Source organism: Myxine glutinosa, chromosome 3 (assembly GCF_964187855.1).
Source record: "Myxine glutinosa chromosome 3, kmMyxGlut1.1, whole genome shotgun sequence".
NCBI lineage: Eukaryota > Metazoa > Chordata > Myxini > Myxiniformes > Myxinidae > Myxine > Myxine glutinosa.
This window is the reverse complement of record NC_136263.1, coordinates 61104050-61129011: the sequence shown is the minus strand read 5'-3', so window position 1 is coordinate 61129011 and position 24962 is coordinate 61104050. Positions and strand designations below refer to the sequence as shown.

The 24962-nt window shown below is 50.0% G+C and overlaps 1 protein-coding gene across 2 annotated transcripts in view; it reads right to left on the bottom strand.

Moving 5' to 3' along the window:
- Nucleotides 1-18273, bottom strand: part of LOC137416132 (14-3-3 protein epsilon) — a 35000-nt gene extending 16727 nt beyond the window's left edge. The window contains exons 1-2 of one of the 2 annotated variants that reach the window (XM_068101661.2): nt 18047-18273; nt 3540-3748 (exon numbers count right to left, since the gene is read on the bottom strand). In XM_068101661.2, the coding sequence (XP_067957762.1) occupies nt 3540-3748; nt 18047-18110 (273 nt within the window). In that variant the 5' untranslated portion in view covers nt 18111-18273. Of the gene's footprint in view, nt 1-3539; nt 3749-15932; nt 16020-18046 lie in introns of those variants that run through there. The other variant, XM_078774082.1, reaches the window with a different exon arrangement.
- Nucleotides 18274-24962: the final 6689 nt, after the last annotated feature.

Below are 24962 nucleotides of genomic sequence, written 5' to 3'. Positions count from 1 at the left end.
TCATACTAATCATCCAAGATATTATTTGCATGCAGCAAATCGACTGGTATGGAATAGTTTGCAGAACGTGCCCCATTTTGGCTTTCTTTCAAACTTCTGGAAATGCAGGGGCGGGGAGTGGGAGGTGGTGGGGGGGAGGTGGTGGGGGGGGAGGGGGGCAGATTTTCGTCGGAGAGGAAGAGCTGCAGTCCGATTGCCTACATTTATCCAATTGGCAAGCAATTGATCAGACAGCATGCAGGTGGGACACGATAGACAAAAAAGTGGGAAAATCCCATTTATAAGCTGGCAGGATTCATCTGTTTCATAGATCACAGAAACTTGACTCAAGGATGCAGACGTTTTAAAAGAATAATATAAAATAAAATAAACCCAGACCTATTTTAGAGGTAAAAAACATATTTTTACCAAAGGAAAAGCAAAACTCTTATTTATTTATTTAACAGTGAGCAGTTCTACGTTCAGGGAGTATATGCAGAATGCCTGCCTTAATGGAGAACACCAAATTAGAGGTATTCTATATCTAGAGAACTTGAGGTTCATCCACATTTCAACACCGACATCATCCATAGCCCTTCATGCTTTCTCAAATTTAACCATTCTGCAAACCTGACATACCCAGGTAAATAAAGGATGTGTGTTGGGAATTGCATTCACAAACTAGAGCAATGCGACTATCGCCAATATGCCTCCGCATAGTCCCACAATAGGTAGATGTCTGCGTTCACTGTCCTAAAAATAAACAAGTTTGATTTAAATCCCTTCAGCTGTTTTCAAGCAACACATTTTCACCAGCCAAGACAGGTTTCCCATTGATCGGTGAAGCAGTTTCAGAGTAGGGAATATTTTAAATATCGGCTTTCAAGCTAATATGGCTGCCATACCACATGACATATGACCTTAAAGAATGTACACTCTGCAAATGTATGGGTAGGGGATCACGTTTGTGAAGTTTCGTGTTTATTGGATAAGGTTCATTTTTCTATCCAAGACTGCTGCCAAACTACGTGACCTACGACATCATTTTCAAAATATATGCAACAATGGTGTTGGATTAGTAAAATTTAGCATCGATAGGGTAAGCGGTTTCAGAGATATAATTATTTAATATTTTCCTTCAATCCAACATGGCTGCCACACCATGTGACTAATGATGTTTTCGTGATCATCTTTTAATCGCCATGCCGCACGTAAATTTTCGAGCCAATTAATTTGGTGGTTTGGGAGAAGATTTTTTTTTTTTTAAGGTTTTAGGTTAAATACAATATGGCTGCCAAACCATGTGACCTATGATGTCATAAATTTAATACATCAATGCAAATGGGTCATAGATAATGTGCATGCTATTTCAGATTTTTAGGATAAGGAATTCGATTAAAACATTTTTGGCTGGTATACCACTTTGCCTATGATATCAGTATCATGCTTTTGTTCCCTATTGGGAGTACTTGACAATGTGGCAAGTTTCAAATTTTTCCATTCAGCGGTTTCCGATAAATATTTTTTAATTATATGCGTTTAATCCAAGATGGCTGGCATACCACATTACCTATGACGTCACAATTATCATAAACATATTCTGGATGGGTGTCACTTCTACCCTGAAAGTTTAGTCTCGATGGACCTGTGGTTGCTGAGAAAAACAAGGTTTTGCCTGTACGGACGGACGGACTGACAACCTGAAAACATAATGCTTCCAGCCGCCTTCGGGGCAGAGGCATAAATATATTCATAAGGCCGTCCCACAATTACTAATGACATGACCTATGTGGATCACGAGCAGCAAGTGCCAAGTCAGGACCTTTGTACTAAAAAGTTCCACTACGTTTATAGTGGTGTATTAGCAGTGAACACTATTCAAATAAGCATCATGCACAAGAAATCATACACATTTTCACAAACCTAGTTTTATGCACATTATAAATCGACTGCATTTGCATCGTTCGGGTACCACATGCCTTTCTAGCTGTAATACCCTATTGGGTATTGCCAAGATTATTATTATTCTCATTCTTTTGCCGGGATTTTGTGGGGTTATTCCCTTTAAAATTCATTTTCTCTAACTGTTCTTCCGATTGGCACAAATTTTTCACCAAAAGGAACGGCTCCTCCTGTATAATTTTTTATGCTAATTATGTCATGTCACGTGGTATGGGGATTGGTTACAATCTCGGAAAAAAAACGATAAACTTTGCAGCTCTATCTCCAAAACCGCTCCAAGGAAAAAAATTGAAACATGTCTCATTGTAAAGTATTCCCCATGGGGAATAATATTTTACTGACGATGTCTCCTGTGCCCTCATTACGATGTCATAATTCGACAACTATAATGCTTGATCCGATCAGTATGAACGTTATCGAGCGTGATCCACTCAAAAATTGCATGGGAAAATTAAATTGATGACTTCATCAGTCACGTGGTTCGGCAGCCACATTGGATTGAACATAACACCCTTAAAGGCTCTTTGAAACAGCTGAACAGATCGAGGCAAAACTTTACATAGGTCACATGGTTTGGCAGCTATGATTTTTTTGAACAAGCCTTTAAAAATAAACTCCTCCAGAACGGCTAAACAGATCGAGTGAAAACTTAACACGTTCCCTATACCTTGGGGATGCCATGGTGTTTCAGAATAATTCATTCATTCACATGGTCTTGGATTGAACGAAAATATTTTTTAAATTCTGACTCTTGAACCGCTTCATATATCGATGTGAAACTTCACAATTATGATCCAGCAACCATGTGGAATATATGTTTTAAATTTCATCCTGTTTGAACTCATGATATGGCAGATATTAAAAAAAAAAATCATCTCTGTTCTTTTTATTTTTGAAATGGCTCAGGCTATCGAAGTCAAACTTTACAAGTATAATCGAGTCAAGTCATCGTTAAAAATTTCAACATGATCGGTCGGTCGCACTGTCTGGCAGCCAAATTGTTTTAATTTTTTTGGAGAAGAAACCTAACAATTTTATCTTCTCCGGAATGGCTTACAAGATCGATGTGAAACCTCTCTCACATGATGAGTTTCGGAATGCAGTTCGATAATACAAACTGCACATCATATGGCCATATGGTCATTTTAAAAATTACGTTTGAATCTGAGTTTTGTTTTTAATTCCTTTGAATTTAATTTTTTTAAATCCAATTTTGAAAGCCGTTTTTTTCTGTTTTGTTTTTAAGAGGACATCATGTGTCACGTGTCGATCAAAGTGGAGCCGTATCAAAGTGGGATACCCGGTCATCCCTGCCAGAAGTTATAAAGTGGCAGTTCTCGTTACAATTGTATTTACATATCAGACAAAACTGGCAGTTTTTCTGCCTCTAAAACCAATCACCAATAAAGGTGCCAACTAACAGCAAGACCAGCAAAACGAACAGAAAGGAAAAAAAAAAAAAAAATTGTATCTATGAAATTAATACCCTTTTGCCGACATTTCCTCTTTTCAACATAAAATGATTTTTTTGAATGACTGCATGGTCAATCAAATAAAAAGATTTTAAAAATTTTTTAAAATCAGCAAACGCAACAAACCGTTTTGCGGTAGACCTTGACAAGTTGGACACGCTCCTGGGAATCTGATGACACCTTTGTTTCCTCCTTCTGCTCCACAGAGCTGATGATGCGCCATGATGCCCGACGCGCACCGACCACATTCTTGTAGGCCACGGACAACAGATTACGCTCCTCAAGCGACAGCTCCCCACTGAGCTCTGCCACACCCTTCATGAGGTCCACCATCTCTGGATGGAGCAGGTGGTGAAAGAGATGACAAAGACGATCAGATCAAAACATTTCAGTGCACTGCAGTTAATAGGTGTAAGTGGACACAAACACCAAGGTCTCTGGAGATAGACTTGTAACCTTGAGATTGTCCATGCTTGGCTACAATGTTGTGTCTGACCTCAGAAAATTATCTGGTTTTCTTTCTTTTCTCCATGCTCATTGCGGTACACACAGTGACACAAAACAGCAGACTGACTTCTTTTCTCTATTCAAACTGGTTGAATGAGTGATTTTTATATTGCAGGCACCTGCAACTCACCACAGGTGAGTTCAATTCCAAAGTAAAGGAGAATCACCTGCTTGAAAATTATCTCTAACAACTTCTAAAAGGTGCCAATAATATTGTCTGGGCCATTTTAGGATTCCTGTGTGGAATAAACTAAGATTTAGTAATTTTTTCAGCTATTTTGTTTTGTTCCACTGCAAACCGAAGGAATACATATGTGGATACCAAAGTATTTTTAAATTTCAACAATTTTCTGGAAGAAATGATGCATTCTTTGAAAAAGGTGCAAGGGTGCCAATATTTTTGGCCACGACTGTGTATATTGCAATGCATATTGCATATTGCAATGTTTATACACACACACAAACACACACACCACACACCCCCACACACACACAAAAGGTAATCCGAATTCAAGGGGTTAATATGCAACGGTTATTTATTTTGACAATTTACATGTGGTTTACTAATTAAGAGGAGATCCTCAGCTTTCCATTGATACCTTCCATGCATCATTGCTGTCACACATGACCGAGTACATGTTCATTGAAAATGACAAGTTCAAATCGCATTTTTACAAGTTTGGCTAATCGATGCAAGTCAGGATAATTGGTGCAAAATGAACGTCAGACATGAAATTTTCTCAGGAATGATTGGCCTTTATGCACCCACACCTTCAACATGTCCACCTTTCCTTTCAACACAAAGCTCACAGCGGCGGAGCATGCCGTGAACTGCTCGTCTCACCATAGCCGGGTCATTGCGCAAAGCATCCACTTCATGTCGAATACGGTCCTGCAATTCGTCAAGATCAAGGGGAGGAGTTACGAACACCTTGTTCTTTAAATGTATCCAAATGAAATAATCACATGGTGTGAGGTCAGGTGATCTTGGCGGCCATTCCACTGCATGGTTGAGGGCGATGACTCGGTCTCCAAAGAGTTCCCTCAGTCGATCTCGGACAGCGATAAGACGATGGGCTGGGGCGCCATCTTGGGCCCACCAGAGATATCTGAAGACACCACGAACCTGTCGATCAAAGTTCTCCTCCAGCTGCGGTAAAACTTCATCATTGATCATCTGCAGATAACTGTTACCATTGACATTCCTTTGAAAGAAAAATGGGCCGATCACCTGACCACTTCCACAAAGTCCCAACCAAACAGTCCACTTTTGTCGATTCATGTTGGTGTCAAAATTAAATTCCGGGGGTTGTCCTGTTGGTGCATATTCAAGAACATTATGGGTATTGACCTTGTCGTCCATAGCGCAAGCAGCTTCGTCGCCGATAATGAGATACTGCAGGAAATTGACATTTGCTTCGCAACGTGCCATCAACCATCCGACAAGCACCAGCCTCCTGGCAAAATCCCCTGGCGTAAGTTGATGCCGGATGTGAATCCGATATGGATGTTGGTGGAGGTCCAGTCTTGTGATTCGGTTGAATGTTGCCGAAGGCAATCCCGTCCCATTTCGTCTTGCGCTGGTATCCTTAAGATGCTCCAAAACTTGCTGCCTTACTGCTGCAATGTTCATTTCCGATCGCCCAGTGCGCCTCCTACCAGAATTCTTGTTGCGGTTGAGGCGAGTGTCATGCTCTTGGTATTTTCTAACATTCGCCCAGATGGTTTGGACTGCTGGAGGCTCCCGTTCTGGGAAATGTTCCCTGAACGCATGATGAGTTCGCTGCAAACTTCCAGTTTGGTGAAAGGTTGTAACCACGAAGGTCCGCTGTTCAGTCGTAAGTTGAACCATCTTTTCAATGACTCAAGACTGTCTCTAAACCCATACACTGTAGGCCCATCTTAAATACCCATCTTAAACAAAAGATGACGCAACCGACGATTACCAGATCAGCTTAACAATTTTACATAATCAACTTGGCAGTTGACAAGTAATGCGTCCATTTAAACCTGTCTTGCACTGATTAGCCAAACTTGTAAAAATGCGATTTGAACTTGTCATTTTCAATGAACATGTACTTGGTCATGTGTGACATCAATGATGCATGAAAGGCATCAATGGAAAGCTGAGGATCTCCTCATAATTGGTAAACCACATATAAATTGTCAAACTAAATAATCTTTGCATATTAACCCCTTGAATTCGGATTACCTTTTTTTTTTTTGATACGCACTGCATACATACATACGTATATATATATATATATATATATTGTTGCGAATATGGAATTTGGCCTCCATATCCGCTTGTAAATATTCCCCTATTTTCTCCGATACTCCCCAACTCTCCCTTACCCCATTCCCTAGTCCCATTGTCTGTAAACAACACCCATTAGAGCCGATCTTCCCCTTCATCCCCCCATTAAATGTCGTGCCCAGGTCCCCCGCACCACACGTAGACAATTATAGGACATCTTGCTAGTTATTCTTAATCTATGTCAGTTAAGGACTTGTTTCCATTAATTATGACTCTTCGTTGCACCAGAATGTGATTATATGGCACCTGTTAGGAAGTTTAGGACCTCCCCATACCTCTCCGCATCTCTTCCCCATGAAGAAGCGCCAACTACAACAACAACAACAAAAGAGGGGGGCGGCACGGTGACGGCATGGGGAGTGGGCGTCCTCCTTCCGGCTCGGTTAGCCACCATTGACCACGCGCTCCACGGGGTTACCACGAAGGGGCTCCCTGTCGGCCCCTCGTCAAGGGCGGAGCCGGTAACCCCCGCACCCAATGAGAAGCCATGGGCCGATGCCATCTGGGGCGGCGCTAACGAGCCGAGGGCGTGTCACTCCCCGCCGGAGATATACGCGGCCCCGCGCCGGACGTGAAGAGAGATGCGCCCCGAGCTTGGAAGGAAAAGACGCCACCCTCCCGAGCGCTGAGCGACCTCCCCAGCTTGAGACCAAAGTCGCGACCCACAAGCGCTGTGATACCTTCACGCATCTCTGGACACCACCGTACGTGATTCTGTCCCTGAGCCAGGTGCACCTGAGCCATCGCGACCTGCCTCCCCTTTTCATCAACCCCCGTGTGAGTCAGCAATTTTGTCCCGTGTGTCTGTCGTCTGTCCGGGGATAATATAAGAGTGTGTCTAAGTGCCTGTCTTCCTGTAATATACCTCTAGCCCCTGTAATCTAACCTTTTTCCGTACGAATATACTTGAGAATCGAAACCCTGGTGTCGTATTGTGTCATTATAACCCAGCCGGGTGTCTTCTCTTTCCTATTGAGCCAGCGTAGCGCGATTAGTCAACATTCGGGCACAATCGGGTAACTTGTACGGATACGGCGGCCATCCCGCTCGGCCCACCATACCATCAAAGTCGTATCTGTAACAATTGGTGTCGGGAGTGAGATTCGAGGCCCGACCAAATTTTGAAGAAAAAAAAAAAAAAACGAATAGAGGAAAAAAAAAAAATTTGGTCAAAATTTGGAGCGGCCGAAATTTGTTTTGTTTTACGAAACTCGAATTTTGCAAGTCGCGCTATGGCGGATCAAGACGGCTGGGGTCCGGTAGGGGAGAGTGAGGTAGGGTCGATCCAGGACCAAAATGAGGGACAGGAGGAGAGCGAAGCAGTGAGGGCGGCAGGTTCGCAAAATAGCGCCGTCACGCACGAAGTAGCGGGCGCGCAAAAAGGCGCCTCGCACGAGCGTGCGGTAGCCGAGCCGGCTGTATCACCGGGCTTTAACATGCAGCCGATTGACATGCAGGCCCTCATTGCGCAGTTACAGGCAGCTGTACAGATGAGTATGGGGAGCCAGATTGAGCGATTGGGTGAGCGGTTGGGGAACCGGATGGATGCTCAGGGTGAGCGATTAGAGGGCCAAATGAGGGGTACCGGTGAGAAGTTAGACAATAATTTTGAGGAGTTAGACAAGAAAATTGGGAAGTTAGACAATAATTTTGAGGGGTTAGACAACGGGATGAAAGAGGTGAAACATGGGTTAACGGGGGTAGAAAATAGAATGGCTGCCCAGGAGAATCAGATAGAGGGAGTGAAAAAAGGGTTAGAGGGGTTAGAAAACAGTATGGAAGGCAAATTGAGGGACATGAGGGACCAAGCGGAAAGGGAAGTTAAACAAATGGAGCAGCAGATAGAGGGGGTCAGAATGGGGGTAGAAACCAAACTGGATGCTCACAGGGAGGAAATGGAGCAGATGAGGGTGGCATCTGGGCAGGAGATGCAAGTGATGGGAGAGGAGATCAGAAGAGGAGTGAGTGAGGAGGTCGGAGGAGTGCGCGAGGAGGTGAGGCACTGTGAGGAGCACATGGAAAAGGAGGTGAGAAAGGGGACTGTAAAGTTACAAGGGGGCATAGAGGACCTGACGCAGGAGGTGGAGCAGCTGACGGTGGGACAGACGGAGTTAGTGGAGCAGGTTCAAAGGAACACTGCGGTATTAGGAGGGTTAAAGGCGACACAGAAAGAACTAAAAGATGACTTGGTAGCGACGAAGAGGGAATGCCAGACGGTACATGAGGACCTGACGAGGAAAATGGACAAGGTGGTAGAGGTAATGGAGGTTAAAGAGCGGGAGGTGCGGGAGCACATAGAAAAAAATAAAGTGGAGTTAGAGGAAGAACTTAAAGGGGCGCACGAAGAGATGAAGGAGATGAAACACAAATTAGAAGAAGTGGAAGAAGGGATGAGTGAAATTAAGAAGCGACGGAGAGGGGATAAGAAGGAGATAAAGGAGGAGATAAAAGAATTGGTCCAAAGTCTGTGTTTGGATCGTGATGATGTGCTCATTAACCGGATGAGGGATTCGCAGGTGATGGAGGAGAAGCGAAGAGGAAGAGGACCCGGTGTAAGTGGTGACCAATATGGTCGTGCGTATGATGCGCCAGGGGATTTAATAAGCTTGGGGGTCGAGATGGACCCGGGTGTTCGTGAAAGGCCGTTGGTGAGGTGTGTGACAGGTCTGGTGTGCGAAAGAGGAGGTGTGCGAGAAAGTCCGACTCTGGGGTGTGTGAGGAAAAAGTGTGTGCCAAGGAGTGAGTGTGCTGGCGAGAGTGAGTCGGTCGTAGCGTGTGTGCGAGGGAGCACATGGAAGCGCGGTGTGGTAAGTGTTACAGAGGGTGTGACGGGAGAGTGTGCGCAAGGGTGTGCGCGAGAGAGGTGTGTAACGGACAGGTGCATGAGGAAAGAGTGCGCTGTCAAAGGCAAGGAAGAATGCACACCTGTGGTAAGTGTTACAGAGGGTGTGACGGGAGAGTGTGCGCAAGGGTGTGCGCGAGAGAGGTGTGTAACGGACAGGTGCATGAGGAAAGAGTGCGCTGTCAAAGGCAAGGAAGAATGCACACCTGTGGTGAGTGTTACAGAGGGTGTGACGGGAGAGTGTGCGCGAGGAAGGTGTGTGACGGACAGGTGCATGAGGAAAGAGTGCGCTGTCAAGAGTAAGGGTGAGTGCGCTGTCAGGAATGGAGGTGAAAGTAGTGGGAGTGACATGGAGCGTGAGTTAGTTGTGACAGGTGAGCGAGGATGTACACCTGGGATGGAAGGATGCACACCTGGAATGGTAGAGCGTGAGTGGGAATGCACGCTGGAGTTGGTGGTGAGGCACGTGGTTGGGTGTGCGAATGAGAGCACACCTGTGATTGTCACAGAGGAGGTGACCGAGGAGGGGGTGCGAAGCGGTGTATTGGTGAGGTGTGCGAGCAACGAATGTGTGCCAAAGTGTTCGGTGGTCAGGTGTGTGACCAAGGCGGTGAGTGGAATGGGTGTACCTGGGTGTGTAAGGAACGGTACGAGGGGCATGGAAACGGCTGGATGTGTGAGCAAGGAACGGGCTGCGGGGTGTAAGCGTCCAGGTGAAGCATCGACGTTAGACGGGATAGAGTTTAGAACGACTTATAGCCGAATCGGGCCCTCGGTGCGTGCTGGGCCTCGCTTTGAACGGCCGCGTCCGTGCTCCACTAGGCGGAGCGGGCGGCTGGATAGGAAGGGTCGTCATGGCGACCACTTTTTGGTGAGACGTGCCGGCAGGTCGAGATCGGGACATTGGATGGCTCCACGCCGAGGTGATGCGTGGGATCTCGGCCCGGGTAAGCCCCCGTCCCTGCACCGAGTGCCGGACGCATCCAGCCGCTGGCACAAAACAACCAGCATCCATTGCTTGGCTTTACGAAGCCGGGCTTTGGACAGGGATTGGCGCACCGAGAGGTATTAGTGAGTCGACTGGGTGATGAGGTTAGTGTTTTGGACCCAAAATTAGAGAAAAAACAAAATTTGATGATTGGCAAAGGATTGGCAGTAATGATTGGCAGATGATGAGTAGTGATTGGCAAATTTTTGATTGGTTGGAATTTAGGTGTACAAAATTGATAGCGAGAGACCCCCGATGTGGTGGGATGGCAAATCCACCATCCCTCACAGACGGGGGGCAAAGGAGCAATAGCTTATGGGGTGTATGGCAGTGAAAACTAGCCCGGGTGGGTTAGGATATTGTGTGTAGGGATCTAGAGAAGATGACCTTAGGTAACGTTAAGGTTAGTTAGTGACTGATACCTGTAGTGGGGACGCAGGTAGATTAGTATGGATGATAATGACGTGGGAGCGCAATAGTTTAAAGGGACGACTGGGAAGCGCAAGTTTCAGAAGGGAGTAGTTAGCTGAGATGATGCCGTGTTTGTGAGAATTGAACAGGTGTGATTGCACAGGTGTGCAACTGGACAGGTGTGTGGAGCAGTGTGTGAGTAGTGAGTGTTGTAGATCAGCGCGAATGCGCTTGGGGAGAGAAGGGTGCAGGTGGCACCAGGTGTGAGAGCACAGGTGTGCACGTACAGGTGTGTGGAGAGAGTTGGAGTGAGTGGTACGGAGTGGTGTGCATGGTGCGAAGGTGTGGATGGGGGAAGAGTGGACCCCTTTCACGAGCACCCGGGGCGGGTAGTGTAAGTGTTAGGTAGAGGGTGCAGGTAAATTGTGGTTGGATATTGGCATTTGTGGTGCGGTTGCGGAATGGTGTTGTGAATGGGTGCATTAGTGTTGTGGAAATGGCTGGGCGTGTAGCCTGTTAGTGTGTGTAGTTGGTTGGGCACTCCACCACTGTGAGGATGTCGGCCAGGTGAGGCCGCAGGTGGGCTCTGGGAGCCGGTAGTTGTGAGTGGGTGCCTGAGGATCCCGGGTGTGGATCGGGCAGCCCAGTGCCAGAGAGGGCACGGAGTGGGGAGAGAGCCAGAGGGCCTTCCCCTGGTAGTTAGGTTAGGGTAAGGAGCAGGTAAGCTCGGAGGCAACTGCAGTGGTGGAGGTGTGCAGGTGGGTAGACCCACTGGGAGAGGTACACGTCGCAGCCCAGAAATTGTACGAGGGCACCGGGAGATGAATCGGGGGAGTGAGACCCCAAATTGAAGAGCACCACAGTTTGGCCAATGGGAATTGGTTTTAGAACCCATAGTGTAAGAGGGCCAATGGTTTGGCCGGAGAAAGACCCCGGGTAGTGTAAAGTTGTTAAAGTCATTTAGGAGATAGTTAGGATTGATGAACCTGTCGCACCATACGCAGCCACTTACCTGTGGTGATGATGATGACTCCACACCTGTGTTTTCTTTGTTTTGTGCAGGAAATGAGATTGCTGTGAGGATTTGTGAGACGCATCACGACGTGGATGAGACATTGGGGTGATTCCATCTCTCCCTCCCTAGGAGGGACTGATGATGAATTGGTGATGGCAAATTTTGATGTTCAGTTGGAGATGGCAAATTTTGATGAGAGTTGAAAATGGCAAATTTGATTGGTTAGGAGGGAGAGAAGACGAATTTGGTATATGGGAGGAACGGGGAAGACAGTAGGGATGTTTGTTGATTTGTAAAGTAGATGTTTATGAGTAGTGTAGTGTTGTGTGGATGCAGTAAGGGGTAAGGGAGGGGCCATGTAGGTTACCTGGTGGGGGGGGGGCGTACGATAGGAACGTACCTGTCTCACCTGGTTCCCATGTGCCCCCAGTGTGCATTACCTTACATTGCGTGCACTTTTGCGCCCTTACCACCTTACTCACTTGTCTGCTTCTTTTGTCTCCCACCTCCGAGGATCTGGCTTTGGGGTAGAGAGAGAGGAGAGAGAGGTGCTGGCGACGCAGTTGTGGGCCTGCACTTTCGCTGTTTGCTGCCGGGATCGATACACCATATGGACCGCAATGTTTGTGGCCACCCACAATGGACCGCAGTTCGTTTGCGGCCAAGCACCACCCGGGGATGGACCTATGGGTCAACGTGGCACCTATGCCATACAGGTGAACCACTTATAGTTAACACCACCAAGTGCACCACAAGAAGAGCAAGAGACACCTGCAGGGTTAGGGGTTGTTGAAGTTATTTTTATTCCAATGAACAATGGTGACTGCACCGATTGGTGGTGGGGTGGTGCTGTTGATGCTCGGGAAAGGGTGCTCTGCACGTTATTAAAGGCCGTCGGCCACAGAGCACTCGTGGGTTGGTGTATCGATGTTGGCAAGCGCGCTCTCTCTATGCATAACATCTGCATGTGTTCCTCCAAAAACAGGTCCTGGATCGTAGTGTAAATAGCAGCGTAGTCTTGTAAATAATGCTCCCTACCGGCTGTATGTTTAGTTTGAGAATTCTTTCCGGATTCGGTTATCCTGTGGGTGTGTTTCTGTGAGGAGAAGGGTGCAACGTCGCAGGGGGACATATTTACTCATTTGTGAATATCTGTAAAACTGTCGCACTCAGGGTAGAGTTAATAGTAGAGGGAACTACATTGCGTGCCACACTAAAGTAGGTAAAAATTTATCGGGTCGGGACGCCCCGAGGGTAGAGAAGGGTGCAATGTTGCGAATATGGAATTTGGCCTCCATATCCGCTTGTAAATATTCCCCTATTTTCTCCGATACTCCCCAACTCTCCCTTACCCCATTCCCTAGTCCCATTGTCTGTAAACAACACCCATTAGAGCCGATCTTCCCCTTCATCCCCCCATTAAATGTCGTGCCCAGGTCCCCCGCACCACACGTAGACAATTATAGGACATCTTGCTAGTTATTCTTAATCTATGTCAGTTAAGGACTTGTTTCCATTAATTATGACTCTTCGTTGCACCAGAATGTGATTATATGGCACCTGTTAGGAAGTTTAGGACCTCCCCATACCTCTCCGCATCTCTTCCCCATGAAGAAGCGCCAACTACAACAACAACAACAAAAGAGGGGGGCGGCGCGGTGACGGCATGGGGAGTGGGCGTCCTCCTTCCGGCTCGGTTAGCCACCATTGACCACGCGCTCCACGGGGTTACCACGAAGGGGCTCCCTGTCGGCCCCTCGTCAAGGGCGGAGCCGGTAACCCCCGCACCCAATGAGAAGCCATGGGCCGATGCCATCTGGGGCGGCGCTAACGAGCCGAGGGCGTGTCACTCCCCGCCGGAGATATACGCGGCCCCGCGCCGGACGTGAAGAGAGATGCGCCCCGAGCTTGGAAGGAAAAGACGCCACCCTCCCGAGCGCTGAGCGACCTCCCCAGCTTGAGACCAAAGTCGCGACCCACAAGCGCTGTGATACCTTCACGCATCTCTGGACACCACCGTACGTGATTCTGTCCCTGAGCCAGGTGCACCTGAGCCATCGCGACCTGCCTCCCCTTTTCATCAACCCCCGTGTGAGTCAGCAATTTTGTCCCGTGTGTCTGTCGTCTGTCCGGGGATAATATAAGAGTGTGTCTAAGTGCCTGTCTTCCTGTAATATACCTCTAGCCCCTGTAATCTAACCTTTTTCCGTACGAATATACTTGAGAATCGAAACCCTGGTGTCGTATTGTGTCATTATAACCCAGCCGGGTGTCTTCTCTTTCCTATTGAGCCAGCGTAGCGCGATTAGTCAACATTCGGGCACAATCGGGTAACTTGTACGGATACGGCGGCCATCCCGCTCGGCCCACCATACCATCAAAGTCGTATCTGTAACAATATATATATATATATATATATAGCTATGTCAATGTCTCTATCTAAATGTGTTTACCGGTGTGTACCCCGGTTTAGAATAGGTACACCGTATCCCTGCGCATCGTAAGAGGCGACTAAGGGTTGGCGCCAGGAAGGGCATCCGGCCATAAAAACATTGCCTCAACCAGGGAACCATGATTGTCATAATTGTCATGGGGCCCGCAAGGCTAACCCCCGCTCTAGCGGGGAAAATGGCCTTAAAACGATCATTCATTCATTCTATCTACATACGTCTATGTCTATATCTACACATGTCTATCTCTGAATCTCCCTGTGTCTACGTCTGTCTATGTATATGTCCATCTCTCTGACAACATGGACCACCTTTTAATCATTCACCCCAACACTCTCTTCCTCATGTGTGGTGACTTCAGTTGGGCATTGGTACCTCTCTCACCAGCCGTGGCACTTCTGCGACTCCATGGGACTAACACAATCCACAAATTTTCCATTGCAGAGTTCTCCCAATGTCAAATCTTGTCTTCTGGATTTGTGATGACTAACTTCCCCGCCAATATATCTTGCTCATCTGATAATGTGCATACGAAGGCTAGCAACGCTCTGGCCATTCTCAGAGAACAGCCTCAGCACCAGTGAGTCTGACAATTCACTCAGGCAAAATGGCAGGGACGACAAGCACCCATCACACTTCACGACTGGTCTCCTATAATCGAGTGCCTAAGCCCTTTTCATTAATGACAGTTATATATTCTATACAAATACACATTCGCATAAATAAATGCAAAACAATTACCAAACATTTAAACACAAATAATCAAACAATACTGGAAGAAGTCAAAGTTGGTGGTTGGGCGTCTTATTATTTCTAGAAGTCATCAAACTTAACTCAGAAACGTGATCTACAGTACATTCAGCAGCATATATTCAACGAAAAGGTAAAATGATGATTTGACATTTGTGATGGATTCTGATGTGGATGCAATTGCTTTTCCATTATATTTGCCGTCATTTCAAATATGTTAATGTTTCTTTTTCACTTGAGCAACGCCAGGTACTCCAGCTATAAACGCTTATAGACTTTAGTCGGGGTACAAATACAGCTTTGTCTGGGGGGGTTAGCATAGGCTATGTGGCCGTGGCCTCATTCGGTGGTGTGGGGGACCAGGAGAGGGGTGTAAATTCTCTATGTAAACGTTATTACAATTATTTCTTATTATTACAATTTTATTTACAATTTCTTATTATTTCCTTTTTTATTTATTACAATTTTACAATTTCCAAGAGGTTCTTACAATTTCCTTTTTTTTTTTAAACCTGTGCAATACTGTGGTTAAAGCACTATTAGCCCAGGTAAAATTTTCCTACCCCCCTTCCCCAAAACGGAGGGGCCGTCAGAGCCACTCCACCTCCCACCCGCCCCCCCCCCCCCCCAAATTATGTATATTTATCTTTCCTCCCCCTGTCCCTTGTCTTTCCCCTCCCTCTCCCCACGTGTGTGTGTATGTATATATGTGTATATATATAAATAAAGTCAGGTTGGCATGAAAATCAGCACCAAAGGCGCAAGAACGAAGTTTAAACAAAAACGAGCTAACAGAAGGACAAACAAGACGTTAAGAGACACCGAAGGTGCAAATGGCACGTCATTCTCCGTCGGTTGAAACATTCGCAATTGTATCGCATAAAATGAGGCACTGTGCTTGAATGGGTGGATTCATTGCGAAGGAAAAAACCCAATTATGCCTCAAGACTTGAGAGAAAATCAGAGGTGAAAATCTTGAGTTGACGCCTTTTGCCGGAATGCCACTGTGGACAAGAGGGGAGTGAGCTCTGGAATGGGGGTGGGGGGGACGGATAAAGGGTCGCTTTGAGAAGCTATTTCCACAAAGTAGAAAATGAAACTGGGGGGGGAGGACTGCTTGGTTTCTGTTGTACACAAAATAATTGGATCAAAGTACCACTACACTTGCCATTAACAGGTGGTTAAAGGTTGGAAGACATGACATATCAGAGGCATTAATTCTTCCAGATTTGAACTCACACATGTCAAGCTTCTCCTTGTGGAACACTACTTTTTCTTCTTCTTCTTCTTCTTTTTTGGACCATGAAGAGCAAATCAATCAGGCTAGCAAGCTTGTTGTGTTCGGATGGAAACAAAAGAAGATATGTCAAGGTATCACCGTCGGAAGAAAGAAACTGGTTTCGGTCATTAATCCTTCGTCAAAGCAAAAATATGATTTCAAAATGTCATCTTTGGAAAATGTAAAGGATGTGGGCAGGGCGTGCGAAGATGAACGATTGGACAGCTGTGGGAGCTACACCACCACCAATTTGGAAAGGTTTTGAACAAAAAGGTTCAAAATTTAGACCAAGAGCAGGGCCCAGCTGACGATTCATACAGTGGGAAAATAAATAAATCTGTCAATCACTTACCTGTGCTTGAATGGGGGGGGGGGGGGGGGAGGGGGGAACAAATCCCACCCTCCCACTCCAACCAAAGTTCTTGTTAAACTTCCAAACCACCGATGACTCACCATTCATGGCTCATGTGTTATTGTTAGGCCACTGATCAAAATAGCCAAGACAGGGTTAAAAGTTAATTTTATGGCATCAGGAATTACCATTACTGTTCAAAAAAAAAAAAGAAAAAAAAGATCATCTCAAGGAACAGACTCGAGTAAGGCCATGGGACTAAAGGGTGTGCACACAGGTGTCCCGCACTTCCAGCATCCCCCCAAGCCCCTTCACTCAATCGCCATCCCTCACTTCACTCCAGCCCCCCCTCCCTTCTTCACTCCACCCCCCCTCCCTTCTTCACTCCATCCCCCCTCCCTTCTTCACTCCATCCCCCCTCCCTTCTTCACTCCATCCCCCCTCCCTTCTTCACTCCATCCCCCCTCCCTTCTTCACTCCATCCCCCCTCCCTTCTTCACTCCATCCCCCCTCCCTTCTTCACTCCATCCCCCCTCCCTTCTTCACTCCATCCCCCCTCCCTTCTTCACTCCACCCCCCTCCCTTCTTCACTCCATCCCCCTCCCTTCTTCACTCCATCCCCCCTCCCTTCTTCACTCCATCCCCCCTCCCTTCTTCACTCCATCCCCCTCCCTTCTTCACTCCACCCCCCCTCCCTTCTTCACTCCATCCCCCCCTCCCTTCTTCACTCCATCCCCCCTCCCTTCTTCACTCCATCCCCCCTCCCTTCTTCACTCCATCCCCCCTCCCTTCTTCACTCCATCCCCCCTCCCTTCTTCACTCCATCCCCCCTCCCTTCACTCCATCCCCCCTCCCTTCACTCCATCCCCCCTCCCTTCACTCCATCCCCCCTCCCTTCACTCCATCCCCCCTCCCTTCTTCACTCCATCCCCCCTCCCTTCTTCACTCCATCCCCCCTCCCTTCTTCACTCCATCCCCCCTCCCTTCTTCACTCCATCCCCCCTCCCTTCTTCACTCCATCCCCCCTCCCTTCTTCACTCCATCCCCCCTCCCTTCTTCACTCCATCCCCCCTCCCTTCTTCACTCCATCCCCCCTCCCTTCTTCACTCCATCCCCCCTCCCTTCTTCACTCCATCCCCTCCCTCCTTCACTCCATCCCCTCCCTCCTTCACTCAATCATCCTCCCCCTCCTCCGTGCCCATTCATGTCCACCGTGCACAAATACTGCTGCAAGTCAGTGCCCGTGCGTGAACCCGCACGAGCCTGTGCCCGCCATTGCCCACCTCCGCTCGCGCCAGTAACTAAACCGTGAAGATTTGTTGCGCTAAATGAACATCGAATGCTTTTAAGTACGGTGAGGACATGAGAACAGGTAAATGAGACCAGCAGTGCTTACACGCAGACAAGATAGGTGGGAAATATGTGCGTTCACGCGGACAAATAGGAACAGCCGGATGGGGATGTACACGAAGACAGATGAACAGGTAGACAAATAGAGAAGCGGCACCGAGGTTCGGGAAAATAATGGAACATTCACTGAAGAGTCAAATCAAATAAAGGGATGAACATACAACAAAATCATTTTCTCCATTTCGCCTTGAAACAATGACAAAGGCAAAAGGAGGGGCGGGGGAGGGGAGGGGAGGGGTAGCGCAAGAGCAAACGATGGAAGGAGGGGAAAAAAAAAAGAAAAAAACCCAAACCATTTTCGACGAATCTCACCATCATATCTCTCCGCCTGCTCAGCTAACCGCGCTTGGTACACCCTTTCCTCTCTATCTTCCATTCCACTATCAGAATTCAAGCAATCCAAGAAAAACCGTTCGAGCTTCCGTAAGAAACGTCGAGAAATTGGACAAGACGATCCTCAGCAAGCAGTCACGGAACACAACGCGAAATGGCGGCAGCCCACACAACGTCCAATCAGAGAAGACCTTACGAGAAAACGCACCAATGGGCGATGACGTTATTACTTCTATCCTTTTTTTTTTTTACTTCTTCACAAAACTGTCGTTTTAATCTCTGAGAGGATATATACATACCCGAAACGCTAACATCCAAAGGATAAAATTAAAATTTTGAACTATGCGAAGATCGTGGAAATATTCTATTTTACACGCTTTGCCTCGCCCTAATGATTCTGCCGTTAACTATTCTGTCTGAGCCAACATACACTGTATAATTCGTGTTGTTAAAACTCGAAATTTACAAACAAAGGAAAGCTTTTTAAGTACAACCCCAAAAAATTTAAATAACTCAAACACAAAGATTTGTTCAAATGGAGTTGGAAAAATAGTTTTTCTTTCTTTTCTCTCTTTAATGCCAAATGAAGCTCTCGCCAGATCTACGTAATTAAACAGTGCTTCACAGTTCACAGCGAACAATTCAATATCAATATCCAGAGATGCATGGGATATACATTGTATGCAGCACCTCTGCATGCAATCTGATAATGATGTATGCGTACAGCTTTTCGTTTTGCATGGCGTCTAAACATGTAGGCTACCTTACATCTTCTATGTTCAATCTTATTCAATCGCAGGACCTTACATACATAGATACCTTCCACCCTCTACTTCACCTCCACCATCCCACGACGACCACCCCACAGCCACAATCTCTGACCTCCACATCCTCCCGACCAAACCCCGCTAGTCAGGCAGCTTAGGACCGGATTTGAGATGGATATGGACGTTCCGGACAAAAGCGTCAATTTTTTCCCACATGTTACCCGTTACCTTAGCTTTCCATTTTTGATAGGAACCACTTCCTCCGAATATATTATGGCGGCCATCTTGGATTTTTAAGATGGCCGCCATGTAAAAACCAATATCCACCAATATCTCAGCTTCTAAGCCACTTAGGATCACAATCTTGATGTCTAAACATCTATTTTCTGGGTCAAGGAATACAACTATACCATTTAGAAAAGCAACAGACGATTTTTATTAACACAAAAAAGAAACTGAACATAAAACTTGAAAAAATAAATAAAACGGAATACTGTAGCGGCTGCCGCTGGGGTTACACAATCGCCTTGCACCTATCAAGGACGCGGAGCGATCACCAGGCCGGGCTCGTCCAGGACGCCCGGGCAGGCCCGCGCTCGACTTGCCAGGCCTCGGTCGGGACGCCCGGGCAGGCTCGCCCTCAACTTGCCAGGCCGCAGCCGGGACGCGGGGCCACGCCCCCTGGCGCCAGGCCTGGGCAAACCCCCTGGCGGAATAGATATATATTGCTGACCGTAAAACGTTTTTCCCAGAGTGCCTGAGTGTTTGATTCGAATAAAGCAGCTCAGATGAATTCAAGCTTTTTGTCGCGTCCATTCTTTCGATCGACGTGGGAGCCACAGCTCCTTCATTGGTGACCTACCGACATGGACACGGCAGTGACGCTTAAACTGCCTACCTTCTGGGAGGCTCACGCGGCTGTTTGGTTCGCTCAGGCGGACTCTCAGTTCGCCCTGCGAGGCATCACCGCGGACGACACCCGCTTCCACCATGTTGTGGCGGCGCTTGGTTCCGCCACCGCGGCCCGCGCCTTGAGCCTCCTCGAGCACCCGCCGGCTGCTGACAAATACGGCGCGATTAAGAAGCTTCTACTCGATGCTTTCGCCCTCCCAGCGGCGGAACGCGCACGGCGCCTGCTCGATTTGCCCGAGCTCGGCGACACGCGCCCTTCCGAGCGAATGGACTACATGCTTTCGCTGCTCGGCGAGCACTCTCCGGCATTCCTGTTCCGGGAGCTGTTCCTCCGTCAGCTGCCTAACCCGGTACGCCTCGCCCTGGCAAGCACGACGATCACAGATCCCCGGGCCCTTGCCAGAGAAGCCGACAAAATCTCCGCCGCGGGACAGCGCATCGCAGCGGCGACATGGGACCCGCCGCCGCCTGATGCACCATCCATGGCGCCCGAGCACCCGGCGCGTTCGACGGCCGAACTGCCGACGCAATTGGCGGCCGCTATACCGAGCCGACCACGTCCAGCACGACGTCCGAAGCCTCCACCCGACCAAGCGTGGTGTTCCTATCATGCCAGGTTCGGACAGAAGGCCCGGACATGCCGACCCCCGTGCACCTTCGGCGGGTCGGGAAACGGCCAGGCCGGCGTTCATTACCTGCCATGAGCGCCGGCCACAGTCACACGGGCAACTTACTGTTCATCACGGACAAAGCGTCCGGACGGCGCTTCCTGTGCGACACCGGCGCCCAACTGAGCGTCATGCCCGCCTCTGACCAGGACAGGCAATCCGCGGTTTGCGGCCCCTCCTTGGTTGCGGCCAACGGATCGACTATCCGCACCTTCGGCCCGCGCAACGTCACCCTCTGCTTCGGCGGCCAACGCTTTGCTTGGACGTTTGTAACCGCCAACGTGCCCATGGCTCTGCTAGGCGCCGACTTCCTCTGCGCACACGGACTGCTGGTGGACGTCCAACGGCGTCGTTTAATCAACGCTGAAACGTTCAGCTCCCTGGTATGCACATTAAGCAGCTCCGCGCCGACCGAGCTGGCATGCACCGTCCCGGCGGCGAACGAGTTTGCTCGCCTGCTCGCGGAGTTCCCGGCCCTCACGCGGCCGACGTTTTCGGCCGTCGCAGTACGGCATGGGATCGAGCACCACATACCAACCACGGGCCCGCCGGTCTACGCCAGGGCCCGCCGCCTCGACCCAGCCAAGCTTGCCGTTGCGAAGGCCGAATTCGACGCGTTGGAGCACCTCGGCATCGTGCGGCGCTCCGATAGCGCGTGGGCCTCGCCACTGCACATCGTGCCAAAGCCGGGGGGTGGATGGCGCCCGTGTGGCGACTACCGCCGTCTTAATGACGCTACAACACCCGACAGGTACCCGATCCCGCATATCCAAGACTTCTCCGCCCGTCTGGCGGGACGGGTCATTTTTTCGAAAATTGATCTCATACGGGGATATCACCAGGTACCTGTCAGGGCGGCCGACGTCCCTAAAACGGCAGTCATCACGCCGTTCGGCTTATTCGAGTTCTTGCGGATGCCGTTTGGTCTCAAGAACGCGGCTCAGGCGTTCCAGCGCTTGATGGACGGCGTGCTGCGTGACCTGCCGTTCCTTTTCGTTTACCTGGACGACATCCTCGTCGCCAGCACGTCCCGGGCCGAGCACCTCCTCCACCTCCGAACACTGTTCGGGCGCCTCAGCGAGCACGGCCTCATCGTCAACCCGGCCAAATGCCACTTCGGCACGACGGCCGTTGATTTTTTGGGCCACCACATCACCAAGAACGTGGCTGTGCCGCTGCCAACCAAGGTCGAGGCCATCACCACTTTCCCGCGTCCCCGCACCATAAAGGCCCTGCAGGAATTCCTGGGAATGGTGAATTTTTATCACCGCTTCGTGCCCCGCGCTGCTCAACTCATGCGGCCCCTCTACGAAGCCCTCCGGGGCAAGCCGGCCAAGCACGACATCGCCTGGTCCGCAGCAATGGATGCGGCCTTCCAAAGCTCAAAGCGGGCCCTCGCCGACGCAACACTGCTCGCTCACCCGGTGCTCAACGCTCCCATCGCCCTCACCACGGATGCCTCTGACTACGCGGTGGGCGCCGTACATGAGCAATGGGTGAACGGGGTTTGGCAGCCACTCGCTTTTTTCAGCCGGCAGCTCCGGCCGAACGAGCTCAAATACAGCACGTTTGACCGGGAGCTCCTCGGTCTACACCTGGCCGTCCGCCATTTCCGCCACCTCCTGGAGGGCCGACCTTTCACGGCGTTCGTCGACCACAAGCCGTTGGTTTACGCAATGGCCAAGGTCACGGAGCCATGGTCGGCCCGCCAACAGCGCCACCTCTCCGCCGTGTCGGAGTTTACCACGGACATCCGGCACGTCGCCGGCAAAAACAACGCCGTGGCCGACTGTCTTTCCCGGGCCAGCGCGAACGCGGTCCACCTGGGCGTGGATTTTGCGCTTATGGCGGCGGACCAAACCGCCGACACCACGGTGCAAGCCCTCCGGGCGGCGGACACGGGCCTCCGCCTGGCCGACATCCCCTGCGCGGACACTGTCCTGCTCTGCGACGTCTCCCAAGGCCGGCCTCGCCCCATCGTGCCCGTCACCTGGCAACGCCGCATCTTCGCCTCCCTCCACGGCCTTTCCCACCCGGGCCGGAAAGCTTCCCAGAAGCTGGTGTCGGCGCGTTTCGTCTGGCACGGCCTTCGTCGGGACGTCCGCGATTGGACCAGCGCCTGCACCGCCTGCCAACGGGCCAAGGTCCACCGACACACCCAGGCCCCGCTGGCACCTTTCACCGTGCCCGAACGACGTTTCGACCACGTCAACGTGGATCTGGTGGGCCCCCTTCCCCCATCACGAGGGTTCACACACCTGCTCACCATGGTGGACAGGACCACCAGGTGGCCGGAGGCCGTTCCCCTCGTCTCCACCACCACCGCCGACGTGGCGCAGGCCTTCATCGCCACCTGGGTCGCCCGCTTCGGCGCACCGGCGGACATCTCGTCAGACCGCGGACCACAGTTCACCTCCGAGCTGTGGGGCGCGGTCGCCCGCAACCTGGGGGTCAAGCTCCACCGTACTACGGCCTACCACCCCCAAGCAAATGGGTTGTGCGAGCGATTCCACCGCTCCATGAAGGCCGCGCTCATGGCCGGCCTTCAAGACGGCGGTTGGGCCGACCGGCTGCCGTGGGTCCTTTTGGGCCTTCGCACGGCCCCCAAGGAGGACCTCCAGGCATCCACCGCCGAGCTGGTCTATGGCCAGGTGCTACGCGTCCCGGGCGAATTCGTGCCCGACGCTACCAGCCCCTGGTCCGCAGCTCGCCAGCGCTCGGACCTCCAGGAGGCCGCCCGACGGTTTGCCCCCGTGCCGACATCCCACCACGGTGACCCCCAGTCCTACGTCCCCCCAGCACTCCGCACCGCGGAGTATGTTTTTGTGCGTCACGACGCACATCGGCGGCCACTCCAGCCGCCGTACGACGGGCCCTTCCGGGTGCTGCGACGGGACGACAAGTCGTTCGTCATCGACATCGGCGGCAGGTCAGACCGGATTGCAGTGGACCGCCTCAAGCCGGCGCACGTGGACGTCGACCACCCACCACGGGTGGCCCTCCCGCCGCGGCGAGGCCGCCCCCCGTCCACGGTGCCCCCCACTCGACCGCCCACCACCTCACCGGACCCCCTCCCACGGCCCGCCAGGGGTCGCTTCGGCCGGGTCATCAGGACCCCCCTCAAGTTGACCCTGCCGGTGCAAGTCGATTCTGGGGGGACGTGTGTAGCGGCTGCCGCTGGGGTTACACAATCGCCTTGCACCTATCAAGGACGCGGAGCGATCACCAGGCCGGGCTCGTCCAGGACGCCCGGGCAGGCCCGCGCTCGACTTGCCAGGCCTCGGTCGGGACGCCCGGGCAGGCTCGCCCTCAACTTGCCAGGCCGCAGCCGGGACGCGGGGCCACGCCCCCTGGCGCCAGGCCTGGGCAAACCCCCTGGCGGAATAGATATATATTGCTGACCGTAAAACGTTTTTCCCAGAGTGCCTGAGTGTTTGATTCGAATAAAGCAGCTCAGATGAATTCAAGCTTTTTGTCGCGTCCATTCTTTCGATCGACGTGGGAGCCACAGCTCCTTCAATACTGTTAATGTAGGCCTACCATAGTCACTGAAAATACTGCAAGGACTAACTATATCAACTGTAAATGTGACGATATATTGTCATCACACGTAACTGCACATGCATTTTATTCCCAGTCTACTTCTCATAGTGACAACTGCAGAGTTCATTGCCCTTCCAACGTGCCTTTCTGTATGCGCACCTTGCGCCACATCCACCTTGAATCTTGCAGCTACATTTGACTAGTTCACTGCCGGCCTTGGAGACCACAGGTAACATGTTCCACACAGGAACCCATGAATTGCTGTCCTCATCGAGAGTCCAGCCCCAAATTTCTGGAGTAGGTGCGAATCTGCTGCAGCATATTCCTGCCTGATATGCAACTCGCTTTGTGTGCTGCAATAGTGCATCCTGTGTTGGGTAAAGTCTCTCCATTATCTTCCCCTTCTGGCAAAACAGCTCCATATGAGATCGCCACCTTCTATTCTAGCCATTAACTCTGTTTCCTGCAGCTCGGTAGCCATCTGTCTTATGGTCTCATCAGCTGCAAGTGTTCTAAATTCATGTAGGTGTCCATCCTCTCGATGACAAAACAGACAGACCATTTTGTCAATCAACTGGCGCCGAGGACGTTTAACCCCAGAAGTGCTGCTCTGCAGTGTCATCGTTGTCCAACTTCTCTTTGCTGAACTTGACATAGCAAGATTTGTGCCATGCACCCCGGTTTTGGACCAGTTCACCTAGTCATGGCTTCTCCAAAGTTAAGCACCACTGGCAATGTGCCCAGGGCTCTGAAAGAATTAACGTTATTCAGGAAAGAGCTGTATGGTAATGCCTCGTCCCCACTTCTTTGTGCATTGAGTGGGCATTTCAGAAGCTCTGTCGTCTTTTCTTGACAGACCCAGCAAATGTTCCAATCCATCATGCTAGTCAACCTGAAAATAAATGAAATTATTAATTTCTTATGAAATAATCATCCTATAAAACATGTCACTTAACGTCTCCATCTGTTTTACTTCTTTTTCTTTCCTTGATGTTGATGGAACTG